Source organism: Lontra canadensis, unplaced genomic scaffold, assembly GCF_010015895.1.
Source record: "Lontra canadensis isolate GAN:19392208 unplaced genomic scaffold, GSC_riverotter_1.0 scaffold227, whole genome shotgun sequence".
In the NCBI taxonomy this organism is placed as follows: domain Eukaryota; kingdom Metazoa; phylum Chordata; class Mammalia; order Carnivora; family Mustelidae; genus Lontra; species Lontra canadensis.
The window spans coordinates 349,118-362,970 of record NW_022631221.1 but is presented as its reverse complement, the minus strand read 5'-3'; the positions used below and the strand labels follow the sequence as shown (position 1 = coordinate 362,970).

The 13,853-nt window shown below is 51.7% G+C and overlaps 1 protein-coding gene across 1 annotated transcript; it reads right to left on the bottom strand.

The window, feature by feature from the left end:
- Positions 1–3,919: 3,919 nt before the first annotated feature.
- CCDC177 (coiled-coil domain containing 177) lies at positions 3,920–7,319 on the bottom strand. Its single transcript, XM_032849402.1, has 2 exons — positions 7,201–7,319; positions 3,920–6,227 (listed from the first exon to the last, which is right to left on the bottom strand). The coding sequence occupies exon 2, from the start codon at positions 6,197–6,199 to the stop codon at positions 4,091–4,093; it is 2,109 nt and encodes a 702-aa protein (XP_032705293.1). The 5' UTR covers positions 6,200–6,227; positions 7,201–7,319; the 3' UTR covers positions 3,920–4,090.
- Positions 7,320–13,853: the final 6,534 nt, after the last annotated feature.

Sequence of the window (13,853 nt, the reverse complement as noted above, 5' to 3'; positions counted from 1 at the left end):
GACGATCATTACCTTTCTTCTTTTGACAATCATTGTTTATGCTGCCTTTGTTAACGTCATGACAAATAACATCCTTGAAGGTAATTATTCTCACTCTCTCTTGACTGTAATTTAAAACTGATTAAGTACATGACCTTATGAATTCGACCTGATTAATCAAGGCCCCTTGTTAATCAAGGGAAAGAGAACAACAGGGACTGAGTGATGGTGTCATGGTTGGCAGATGGTGTGTCCTCAGAAAACTGAAAAAGCTTGAAGTTACTGCCTAAAGGACCATCAGATCTGCCCGTGGATGGATGCCAGGGTGGGAAGGTAGTTAAGCCCAATGAGGACATACAGGTAGATGTCTGCTCATGACCGTGAAGCATCAATGGTCCCCAGGGTCAGGGATGGGACTTTGTCTCCCTAGCATCAAAAGCAGTGCCTGGCACACAGCAGAGGTTCAAAGTAAAGTTGTCAAATGAATGGAGGCTTGCCCACCCAATCTATCCTCACAGATTTCCTCGGATCACCAGTCAGTTGTCCACCAGCCATCTACCATCTATCCCTCCCTCTCTCCATCTAGTATTTATGTGTATACCGTATGTGAGATGCTAAACTGTGAGCTAGAGGGGATTCGACGCTAAACAATATACAGCCCCTGATGCAAAGTCAGGCACCCCTGTTTCAAGGGACTTTTTAAAGGTGAGGAATGATAACTGGTGACCTTTACAGAGGAGCTTGAACACAAACTGCATTATGATATGACTTCACTCCTCCATCCACTCTTCACGTTTGGCAAATCCCTTAAAGATTCAGCCCGTGTGCTTCTGGAGGGAAACGTTCATCTTCCTGTCTGGAGGTGGTATAGGCACTGGTCATTGCTTGAGCAGGGCGCTGGGCTAGCTTCACTGACGTTTCCACCTGAAACAGTTTTGTCCTGCTTGTTTCCTTGGTAATGAACCAAACAAAGTCTTCTTCCAACCCTTCCCTTCTTACTCTATTTCACGTTTTCTCTTTTCGGAGCCAGGGGACGCTCCAAGAAAGCAAATATGAAGGTCTGAGACCGCGTCGGGGCTGCAATTTCCTGGATGGTGAGAAAATTTCCAGCATGGTGCTCTGAGGTCAGTTCTGGGCACTTGTTAAAATGTTTACATTAGGAGAAGTACTCCTTTCTCCACCCACTATCCCCACTGCCCCCCAACCCTCCAACTGTCCCTTGCTATGGTTCAGAGTAAGAACCACTTCTCTCTGGTATCATGTTAAAGAGAATATAAATGAAGGGCCCGACAAAGGATTCTGGAAATTTCTCCTCCTCAAAGGGCAACATGACCATTTATCCTAGGATATAGAGATGGGTCCATATTCTAGAGGATGGTCTGAAATTTAGAAGAATCATTCTTTATGATGACTATGTTTGACTTCTGTTTTTGTCTTAGTTTTACTTAGCTGTGTGAATCTCTCTCACTCTTTTGTTTTTTGGGTTTTTTGTTTTTGTTATCCAAGTTTTTTTTTCCTTTACACAGTGCTCTTCTCTTAAGTGCAAACTTCTAATTTGGTGACATTCAGATTCAGACCTGGGCCTTTGCATCACATGGGACACTATGATCTGCAATTTGCTTTCTTTTTTTAAGCTTTATTTAAATTCCAGGTAGCAGCAATGTGCTTTTTGAGACCATTCTTTTCTGCACTAGATCACGACAGTACATTGTACTCTCTGGGCATAGTCCAGTCACATGATCCCTTCTGTCTGGCCATTCCACCTGCAGTTCTAAAGTCACAGGGCTGAGAAACCACTTGATTCTGATTCATCTTCACAGTGCTGAGGAGGTCCGAAGTCACGATACCCTTTCCACAGGTGGGGAAACCAAGGCACAGAGAGGTGATCTATCCAGAGTCACTCAGTAAGTCAGCAAACAAACTGAACAGAGGGCAAGGTAAGATCACCTGTGTACCTTTCAGTGCGTTATCCAGAAAATCAGATTGTGTCCTTCTCAAATGAATGTACGTACTTTGGAAGAAAGTAGTTTGAGATGGAATTTTCTATTCAGGTTTCAAAAGCTCTCTGGGAAATCAGGAGCCACAAGGTAAGAACCAGTAAGTATCAAATTAACCTTTTAGTTAAATGCCCCTGACTCACAGACAATACCAATTATTCCAGCTAGCTCACTGATAATCTGGTTACCGACAAGAAGAAAATCAGAGGAGAAAATTCAGCCATTCAAGAAATAAACCTTGGCACAGCTTCTGTGTAACACCGAAATATTGCTCCTTTCTACACAATGCTTTTGCACCTGCTGGCATGCAACCGGGGAAGGAGGTATGGATGAAGTGTGTGTATGTGTGTGTGTGTAATACCAGACATTTCAGGGAAAATTCTGTCCAGCAGAATATACATGAAACATGTCTAATATACTAGTTCTCTACCCTGATTCTTTTCTTATTTTTATTTTTTGGTAACTTTTATTTCCTGATCCTGATTTAGTGTAAAATGTAATGTTTTCTGTGATGAAGGCAGAGTCAGTGGGTGGATATGGCTGGGGGCTAATTTCAGCTTCATGGGAAGGAAGCACTCTAGACATTAAAGTTGCCTGAAGACAACTGAGTGGGACTTTTTGGACCAGGAGGTGGCCTGGTCTTGCAAATATTTTCCCCCAGAAGCTAAATGATTATCTGTTGTGACGCACTGCCCCTTCCAATGCCCAGGAATTCATGTTCCTAGAACTAGGCCAATGGCAGCCCTCCTGCCTCTCTACTCCAGGTCAAGAAAGGCACAAGGGAGACCAGCAAATAATACTGAGGCGGTGCTTTGGATCCAGAAGACCTTGAGGTACCAGGAGAAGAGTACTGACAGCCCCATCTGGCCAGTGGGGAAGGTGAGGCACGGAAAGAATGATTTGACACTTTCAGCAAAGGTGAGAGGGAACCAGGACCTTAAGGGGGAACATTCTCCTTTTCCTCGTGTGAGGGAGGAGGGCAAGCTATACTACCAACCATAGCGGCCACAACTCTCCACAGCAAAGCGGCAAGGCTAGCCACCACAGATTACCCTGACGGCAGCTGGATGGTTCCTTCACCAAGGGAACCTAGCTCCATTCCGCTGGGCCCACCCTCGGGACTGCACCCACGGCTGGAAACTGAGAGAGGATCGGCCTGGGCAGGCACATAAGGTAGGTAGCTCTGCTTCATAAGGCATGGCTGCTGTCTTTTGAGGAGTGGGCTCCACACTGGGAGGTGGGCATCAGACACGACCTCCCCTGAAGCTACCCTGCAAGAAAACAGAATCGGGGGGAATGATGCTGCCTAGGGAACTCATCACCCCCAGGAGCTGGGGGCTTCCACTACAGCCAAACAGCATCACCAAACCAACCGATTTCTTGTGTCGCTGGGGAGAATAAGGGGTGGGGGGGGGGGACACAAATGGATCATTATTTGCAGATGATTGTCTAACTAGAAGGCCTAGGGGAATCAACCAAAAAACTACCATAACTGAAACCAGAATTTGCTCAAGTGGCAGATTAAAAGTCAAGCATACAAAAACCAATCACTTTTGGCGTCCCTTGGTGTGGTCTAACACGTTGGAAGAGCTGTGCTTTTCTGCGAGGCCTCTGAGCTTTGTGCAACTTGCCATTATTTAAAAAGATGGAGGGGAGCCAAGGCCAGGCCACCTCAGCAGCAGACACCAATGTCACCCCAGACAACAATATGCGGGAAGGTGCCTAGGCTGACTGCTGCAGAAGGGGGCGGCCACCGCTACACCCTCTCCTACAGAGGCCCTCCCTTGCCTCGTCCCCATTCAGCCCTCCTCTCCCAGCTCTTTTTCTATTCCAAGCCCAAAGACACACTGGGAAGCATGGCAAGGGCCGCTGCAGGAGCCACCCAGGGTGGATGTGGTTAAAGATTGTGCTATGTCATTTTCAAAAGAAGTCCGTTTTTTTTTTTAAAGGCGGTGGGCTGGCAGGTCTCTCTGTCCTCTCGTTGCCTCACTGGTCAAGACCCTGGCGAGGCCAGGGCGTTGAGCTGCAACGGAAGACTCCCCTAGTCTGGTCATAAACGCCAAGGGAGGCCCCGCAGGGCTGAGCCTGGCAGCCTGGCCAGCCCAGGGCGGTGGTCATTTGCGGTCCAGGCTGGCGTGCAGCTGGGCTTCCCGCACCATGCGGTCGAAGGAGCGCGTGTTGGTCTCCTCGCGTACCTTCTCCCGCACGTGGAAGGAGGCCCGGGCCGTGGAGCGGGCGGTCTCCAGTGCGCTCCGCCGCTCTCGAGAAAGCTGCTCGCTCCGCTCCAGCTTGCGCCCGATGGCCTGCAGCAGCTCCCGCCGGCGGGAGTCTTCGTCCCTCTCCACCTTCTCCTTATTGGCGCGCTGGGCTCGTTCTTTCTCCAACCGGCTCTGGCCCACGCGCCTTGCCTTCTGCTGCACAGCTTCCTCGGCTGCCTGCGTAGCGTGCTGCAGCCGCCGCTCCCCGGCCCGGGCCAGCGCTTCCAGGTGCGCCTGGTGCTCGCGCCCTTTGCGCTCCGCCACTTCCTTGGCCCGCCGGCCCTGCAACTCCTCCCGCCGGGCCCGCTCCCGCAGCTCGCGCGCGCGCTGCTCCACCAGCTGCTCGTAGTTATCCTGCGCGCGGCCCAAGCTGGCCTCTAGGGAACTCCGCAAGTCCTCTCGTTCCGCGCGCTCCTGCCGGGCCCGGCCTTGCAGCAGCGCCTCGTGGCGCGCGCGCTCCGCCCGGCTTAGCTCCCGCTTCTCCCGTAGCATCTGGCCCTCCTGCCGCTGCTTGGTGCGGGCCGCGCGCTGGGCGCGCTCCCTGCGGACCAACTCGGCCCGCTCGCGCCCTTCCTGCAGGCCCTCCTCCCGCTGCTTCAGGTTCTGCTCCTGCTGCAGCTTGCGCAGCCGATCCTCCCGGGCCGCGCGCTCAACCCGCTCCCGCCGCAGCAGGCCCTGGCGTTCGGCCAGCTCCCGCCGCCGCTCCTCGCTGCGCTCGCACTCCCGCTGCCGCCGCCGCGCCTCCTCGCGTTCCTCGCGCCCGCGACGGCCACGCCGCTCCTCCACCTGCGCCGCCCAGGCCCGGCGGCCCTGCTCCAGCGCGCGCTGCTTCTCCCGCTCCTCGCGCTCCCGTCGCTGCTCCGCCCGCACGCGCTGCTGCTCCCACTGGCCGTGCGCCGCGGCGCGCTGCTCCAGCAGCAGCCGCTCCTCCTGGTGGCGCGCCAGCATTAGCGCCGCGATCTTTCTGTCGCGGTCCGGCACCCCGCGCAGGCCCCGCTCGGCGCGCACTTGGCGCACGATGCGCTCCACATGCTGAGCTGTCTGCGGAGAGTGGCTCAGGTCACCTAGGCTGAAGCTGCGGCCTGTGAGCGGCACCAAGGCCAGGGCGGAAGGACGGCCCAGGGGGTTGGGGGCGGAGGACGCGGAGCCCGCCGGACAGCTGTTCCTGGCCGAGGCCCGCGGAGGCCAGCGCAGCTCTCGCAGGCTCTCCCCGCTGTAGGAGGACGACGACGCGCCAGACTCAGAACTGAGGGCGCCCTCGCGCCGGCGGGACAGCGAGTCTAGCGAGTGGCTCTTCCTACCCGCCCGCGAAGCTGCGGGCGGTGGTTGCGTCCGGGCGGGAGATGGGCTGGAAGAGGCCTTGCGGGTGGCGCGCGGCGCGGGCGAGCCCGGGAGGCTGGCGCTGCTGCAGCTGCTGCTGCTGCCGGCCGCGCCGGGGACCGAGGCGGCGGTGGCCGCAGTCCCCAAGGGCGTGAAGAGGCGCCGCTTCTCCTCGCGCACGATGCGCTCTCGTTCGGCCCGGCACTGCTGCAGCTTGGCGCGCCTCTCCGCCTCGTAGGCCTCGTACAGGCCGGTGGCCACTCGCATGGAGCGGCCCGGGGCCTCGCGCACCAGGTCTGCCAGGGCCCGTGGCAGCAGCTCCACGGGCTTGACTGCGCAGCGGGCGCAGGCCTCCAGCGAGCGGGGACTGGTCAGCACGTAGCGGCTGCCCTCGGCCTCCGGACAGTCGAAGTTGAAGAGGTCCAGGTGCAGCAGCGGAGACTGCTCCCGCCGACCGCCTTCTTCCGCTGCGCTCGGGACTTCAGCCTTGCGGGGCGCCGCCGCCGAGGCGGAGGCTGAGGCCGAGGAGGCGGCAGGCTGCTGGGCACCCTGTGCCTCCGGGGGGCCAGGTGCGGCGGCTGCGGCCCCATCCGAACCTTCAGGCTCGGCTCCCTCCTTTTCCTCTTCCGGCACCGGGTCCACCATGGCTGAGTCCTGTCCTTTTGTGGAGTCCCTGTGCAAGACAAGGTAGGGACATCGAGGAATACATGAAAGCAGTCCCCCCCCCGCCCCATTTACATACCCCCACCCCCAACTTAATCAGCTTTGGGATTAGGCTCAGAGGCCCGGTGGGACGTAAATCATAATACCAATGCCCTGAAAACCCAGGCGATGGTGGAGGGGGGTTGGGGAGAGGGGTAGGAGGGATGAGACCGTGCAACCGGAAAAGCCTCAACCTTCCTCAGCCTGGGTGTGCGGGGCAAGGGCCTGGGGCCCGGCTCCCCAGGGCGTCTGGCCCGCTGGATGCATCTCCTTCCTGCTGCAAGTTAAGATGAAAAGATCCTGGTGCAGGCAGTAGCCGGCCAGGGAGGCGGTGGAGGATTCCCGGGAGGATTAGTGTATTTGTTTGTAGCTTAGGCGGGGACCGGGGATGCAGCTTTGCAGGAACAAAAAAAAAAAAAGAGAAGAAGCCTGTTCATCCTCAAAGTGCATGGCTGCGAGGACCCCATTTACCTAGGGAAGAAGTTTATTTGGGATTAGGCTCAGAGGCCCTGTGATTTGTATGATTAAATTTACATGATGTATATTACATGATTGCCCCCTGCCAAAGGAGACCCAGGCCCGGGGCCCGGAGCTGATGGAAGGGCTGAAACAAATGCCTCAATTACAAAAGGCCTGCCCGGGAGAGGTGTTCGATTCTTGTTCTGTCTTTTGGACAGAGCTTGCTGGGAGCTATGCCGGTCCCCCTACCCCCACCCCCGGTGTTTGCTGGGGATGGAGAAGGCGCCTGGGTCCTCTCAAATGCACCCGATCTCCTCCAAGTCTGAACGTGCTAAAGGCACCATTCACCCCATCTAAGCTCCGACACCTGCCCCTGGATGCCCTCCGAGTCCCCCTACCGTAAAGCAGCGAGGTGGGCTCTGGGGACTCAGCTAGCCCGGCCACCAGTGCCCGCAGCTCCCGGGTCTCAGGGCGGGTTCACTCACCGCACGTCCCGGGCTTGGGCCCCGCGCCGAGGGCTTTTGTTCGCAGCTCGCCGCTCGCCGCTCTCCCTTGCGCGTATTCAATCCCCGCGCCCGCGGGGTCGGATTACTGCCGGCTGCAGCCGCGGTAGGAGCCCCAGCTGCCACCGCAGCCACCGCCAGCGTCTCTCCATGGGGCCCGCACACATCCCAGACGCTCCCTACCCGCGGGAGGGGGTGTGCGACAAGGTCTCCCTAAAATAACGCGGCTCTGCTCCTTTCCCTCACACTGGTTCTTGAAAAAGGAAGCCGGGTTCCATCGCTGCTGCATCCCTCGCGTTCTCTCCAACGGTGAAGGTACCGCAGGTCTGGCGACGCCCCCGGCGCCTCCTGGTGGACGTTCAAGGGTGTTGGTTTGAAGAGAAATACATGTATATTTGGCGGAGATGGATATATATGTTGTTTGGTGCGGATGGAGATCTATCTATCTCCATATATATATATATATATATATATATATATATATATATTTGGGAGAGGTGGATCTATATATATTTGGTGGAGATGGATATATATGTGTATATATATGTATGTATGTATATTTGAGGGGAGATGTATATATATGTATTTGGTGGGGACGGATATATATATATATATATATATATATATATATATATATATATTTGGAGATGGATACACACACACACACACACGGTGGATATATCTGCTGAAAACCCCTATTCCATAAGCACCTCAACTGGGTAGAATGAAGGAATAGCTTGGCTTGTTTCTCAAGAGGACCCTGAGAGACATAGAAACTTGATAGTGAATAATTGCATAGAAATAGGGTTCCTAATCCAAACTATGATTTTATTTTTTCAAGAAAAACTAAGAACGTCCAGGTAGGTTTGAGACAGTCAGAAAATGTGTGACTAGTGTTTAATGTAAATTTGGAGGACTTTCGGGTTCCAGGTAACACACATTAGAACCAATTAGGGCTGTTTGATGAGTGTTATTTTGAGACACCTCCTCCCCACCTTTTTTCCCCATTTGGAGTGGCAGTGGCCATAGAAGACAGATGGGAGGAGGACTGGAAGGAGGAGCTCGGCAGGTGGGTGAGACATAATGAACTATGTTGTTAATAACCTAGCTGCTGTCAGATAGGCAGTGAGAGGCAAGTGAAGGATTGAAAACAGGGAAACAACATGATTGGATTTATATTTTTGGAACATAACCCTAGCAACAATGGAGTGAAGGCTTTGTGTGTGGGGGGAGTCAACAGGATGCAGGAAGCCCTGTTAGCTGGACACTATAGTCACCCAAGGCAGGAAAGATTGGGACTTAAGGGGGAAGAGTGCAGGAGGCGTGGGTCTGGGTGACCTGGGGCATGTACAGATTCCTGAAATAGAAAAAGAATATTCAAAGATAGCTTGGCCCTGGGGGTGTGAGAAGCAGTGAACGGATAGAGGTGACTTCCTGGAGCAATGAGGTAGCTGGGTGACCCCAGTGAGAGCATGGACCCAGGAGGGAGGATTAGGTGATGGGGAGGGCCTGGGAAGGAGGGGTTCCTTTTTGGACCACTTGAGTGTGAGGCGGAGCTGGCCAGCAGATGGAGCTAGAGTTTAGGACATCATCCCTATATACAATGTTCCTAAAACCAGTAGAGGGAGTGAGATCACCCAGGAAAGGCTGGAGGAGCTGCAAGGGAGGCAAGAAGGGTATTGATGAGGCTGCTCAAGGAGAAGGAGTCCAGCAAGGAGACCAATAAGGACAAGCATGAAAGCCATGGTGACATCAACAAAAACAGCTTCAGTGTGGGTATTGGGGTTGATGCTGAAATGCAGGAGGTTAGGGGAAGGTGGGAAAATGAGCATTAGTAAATCTTAATTTTTTTTTTCTTTTTTAAGATTTTATTTATTTATTTGACAGACAGAGATCACAAGTAGGCAGAGAGGCAGGCAGAGAGAGAGAAGGAAACAGGCTGCTTGCGGAGCAGAGAGCCCAATGCGGGGCTCGATCCCAGGACCCTGGGATTATGACCTGAGCCGAAGGCAGAGGCTTTAACCCACTGAGCCACCCAGGTGACCCTAAATCTTAATCTTTTAGTGGGGGCTACTAGCAAACATGTTCAACCTTTACACCAGAGGGAGGACAATATCTTCATCCTCCTGGACAGAAAGCAAGTCTTCTCTGACCCGGAGGGAAACTCTATCTCCCAGAGATGTTTGCTGTACACACTTCCTTGGAAAAATGGTCCAGAATAAAAGCCTTTACAAGACATCCAGAAATGCTTTGGAGAACTACCCTCAGTACGGAAAAGGCGCAATCAGTCAGGTGGCGAGGAAGAGGTGGGGCTAGGATGTGGACGAGGCTCTATATGATCCTGAAGGGGCCACCATGCTTCGTGTTTCCACAAGTAAAGTATATAGAGATGTGGATTTAGGTGCAGGTGAGAGGGCAAGCCAACCTCTCCAAACCTTGGTTTTCTCTTTGCACAGAGTCCTATTCCATTGCCTACCTCAAAGATCAATAATGTCTGCTATGTAAATGCCACCTTTGTCACTGAGTAGGGACAATAATTGCTACCTTCCAGAATTGTTGTGAAAACTGGAAAGATATAGGCACAGTACTTAGATGAATGTACTGTCAATAAGCAGTGATAAAATATTTACCATTCATTTTGATAAACCTCATCTTGTAAGTATGGTCAAGATAGAGAAAGAAACAGGTGTAGTGTCTGTAAGCTTTAAGGGGAAGCCCCACAAATGTCCCATGTTTGATTAAGGAATGATTCATCAATTGGGAAGGTCACAGAAGGAGAGGACATGGGAAGGGGGACCCTGAAATAGGACACCGATCTTTAGCTAGCCACTTCAGGAGAACTGACTTGGCCAACAGTGTTTGTGGGGGCAGGGGGACAGGTTTCACCACTAAACACCTAAATATCTCTCGTCTCTCATCTTGAAGTGCCTTGAACACTTCAGGAGATGGGTTTCAAACAAGTTAAGTACTGATTTCCTTCAGGTTGGGAGTCCTAGCCTGCCCAAGGTCAAAGGCATTAAATCCAAGTTTATTATGGTACCCAGTAAAGATAGGAGCCCAGTTTGGGAATGCACGCCTGCCCCTTGTGGGTGAAGCAGTGGACACGGTGGTGAGGAAGGTCAGCTTAAGAGTCATACAGACTGCTTGTTCAAATGCCAGCTCAACAAAGTTGTATGATTTTTTTAAAAAGATTTTATTTATTGGGCGCCTGGGTAGCCCAGTGGGTTAAAGCCTCTGCCTTTGGCTCAGGTCATGATTCCAGAATCCTGGGATCGAGCCCCAGCAGGGAGCCTGCTCAGCAGGAAGCCTGCTTCCCCCCCTCTCTGCCTGCCTCTCTGCCTACTTGTGATCTCTCTCTCTGTGTCAAATAAATAAATAAATCTTTAAAAAAATATTTTATTTATTTATTTGAGAGAGAGAGAGAATGAGAGAGAAAGAGAAGAGGTCAGAGGGAGAAGCAGACACCCCGCCAAGCAGGGAGCCCAATATGGGACTTGATCCCGGGACTCCAGGATTATGACCTGAGCTGAAGGCAGTCGCTTAACCAACTGAGCCACCCAGGCGCCCCAAGCTGTATGATTTGAGACAAGTTTCTTAGCTCCTCTGAGCCTCTCAAAAGAGGAGGCCACAATGGGGACCGTTATTTTGCCTTGCACAGGCCTTTAGAGATGATGATTTGTTAAGTACCCTGTTTGATCCTTTAATATCCTAGCTCATCGGCAGTCTGGGGAGCTATAACAAATTACCTCGCACTAGGCGGCTTAAACAACAAACGTTTCTCATAGTTCTGGAGGCGGGGAGGTCCGAGATCAGGGTGCTGGCAGATCTGGGGTTTGGCGGAGGACTCCTCTTCCAGCCTTGCTCATAGCCAGCCCCTTGGGTTGGCTCCTCATAGCAGAGAGAGAACAAGAGGGTGCAAATTCTGTCCTGTCTTTTCTTATAAAGACACAAATCCCATCATGAGTGCTCCATCCTCATGTCCTAATTACCTCCCAAAGGCCCCATCTCCAAAGATCAACACATCAGAGGTTAAGATTTCAACATTCGAGTTGGGGGACACCCAAACATTCAATCCATAGCTCTCACTTAATTTGGACAAAAAACCCCTCCAACAATGTAGACATTATATCTCCATTTAAATTCGTTTTTCTCAGTGCCCACTACCAACCTCAGCTCTGTGCACTTGGGTTATCCCGTTTCTTCTCAATATAATTCTATTCACGGAGCAGGGATTATTCAATCTAAAACTCTAAGTCAAGAGTTGGTAAACTATGATCTGTGGGCCAGATCTACTCACTGGCTGTTTTTGTACATAAAGGTCTATGTAACACAGCTATGCTTATTTGTTTCTATGTTGTCTATACTACCGGTTGTGCAACAATATCGGAATTGAGTTTTCACAGAAACGGTATGGCTCAGAAAGCTAAAATATTTACTGTTGGGCTCTTTGCAGAGCAAGTTTGCCAGTCCCTGTTCTAATGACTGAAAATAGCTTGTGCCCAGTGATCAATTTATTGCCTTGCACCTCCAAATTCACTCTTCAGGACCTGTTCTGGGAGAGGGGACTTGACGCATTTTCTACCGGACAGCAAGGACGATGCTGAGGTTTGCCAGTAGAGGGAGTTAGAGGGACGTTGCAGGAGAAAGGGATCGCTCTTCCCGGTTGCTTTGGGCTGATTTATGGTTTTACTGGTACCAGCTGCCTGATGAATGGGGCGGGCGACCATCCTGAGACACCCTGCTGCACCTGCATGCCCAGAGCAGTCTGGCTTGCAGCTGGAGCCCAGGTCTGGGGAGCGCTTCTGAGGCAGAGACCACATGCGTTCAACCTTGTGCCCCTAGTGGGGCCCTGACTCCCTCTCTCCAGCCTCAGTCCATCTTTGAAGATCATTTCCTGCTTTGCGTGGCATCTGTGGAGCAGCCCCGCCCCAAACTTCTCTGCCATCCGTGGGCAGCAATCACATCCTTCCCAATGAGCTCTGAATCCCAATTGCCAGGCAGACCTTCCAAACTGTCCTTCCTGAGTACTCTAAGATTGCGTTAGGGAACCCTTGAGAGTTCTCTCTATATCTCTGTTTTTACTCTCCCTTTATAGCTTAATGCCTCCTTATACCAGCTTCCTCTCTTTAAATTACTGTATCGTTTCTTTCTCCGGATTAGACCCAGAGTAATACACAGTGTAAAATGTAACCATTCCCAATTCTTGAGACTAAAGCCTGAAAGGGAAATTTAGGACACAGACGAGCAGGTAAAACATAATATCTGTTAAAAATAAAGTACTTATTTTGTACTTTGTTAGAGTAATAAATGTCTATCACAATAGGAAATGAGAAAATACAGGGGAAAAAAGCAGGAAAAAAATCACCTGTAGAAAAAGAATTGTCCAAAGACTACCAGCTTGGTTACAACTTGGTGTGTAGGTGGTAGGGACTTGTAAGTTTCGGGAGGAGAGGTCCCTATCTGTTTCCGCTCTCACCTGCTTAGGGCCTGGTCCACAGCAGACCCTTCTGCTGAATGCATCCACAAGAGAGGAGGGGTCCAACCGGTGTTATTTTGTTTGCCATATATACAAGGAAAGTGGCCTTGTCAGAATATTTTGAGCCGTTAAGCCACTTTGATGAGTCACTGGCGTTCAGTATGGTGAACAGGTGATGGTCATGTCTGAGAACTGTCCTGTGGGATAGTGGAGACCAGCCTGCCCTAGACCGTGGAGGTGCATCAGAATGGGAATCTAGAGGGAATCTCACAATTTATCTGATGGGGTTTTCTCTCCCTTCTGGAAGAGCCACACCTCATTCCATCCACCGCCACCCATAGCACCAGAGAAGTGCCCTTGTTCCTGAGTGTGACCATGCACTAGGGGACCCAAGGGCATTTTGTCTCTGAACAAAATGGATCTGCTCAAAAGAGCGGGCCGTTGTTCACGAGCTGGCCTTGATTCCAGTCTCTCTGCCTATCCCCTGGGTTGTCTATTACTGGGATGAAGCCACTGCTGATCAGCTCTTTAGACCCCTTCCATTTCAGAGGGGTTAATTACCCTGCACTGGGGCGCTGCCCCAAGGGCAGAAGTCACAGCTTGTGTTCCCCCAGGCCTCTCCCCTCACTCTCTGCCACACACACACACACACATTCCTTGTTTTAAATGGACAGTCCTAACTTCAGATGTTGTGTGCCATTACTCTCATAGGGTCTTAAACCAGTCATCCTGACGTTTATATCCAGATATTCAGAGAAAAGTCATATTCTACTACTGGAGATGGTGGCCCCTTTTTGCACATTTGTCTTGCTATTGGGCTCTGTTTTACCCATCCACATGGGTCCATCAATCACACAAGAGCAACAGCAACAAAGACATTGAAAACTTCTTGTTACAAAGCCCCCAGCGGGGCTAGGAAGCCTGGGGATACAGAGAAGGGTGAGACAGGACCCTTGCCCCGTGCGCCGGTTGAAGTAACAATACCCAAACATTCCAGAAGTTCCATGAATAGTAGGGTTCAACCAGTTACAAGAGTTGGTAAATGACATAGAAGAGCAATCATGAGGCAGAACATCGTTAATACATTAGTAACAGGTGCATTACTGCAGAATGTCACTAATGTGTAGTAACAGGTGCGTTATTGATTCTTGTACAGCAT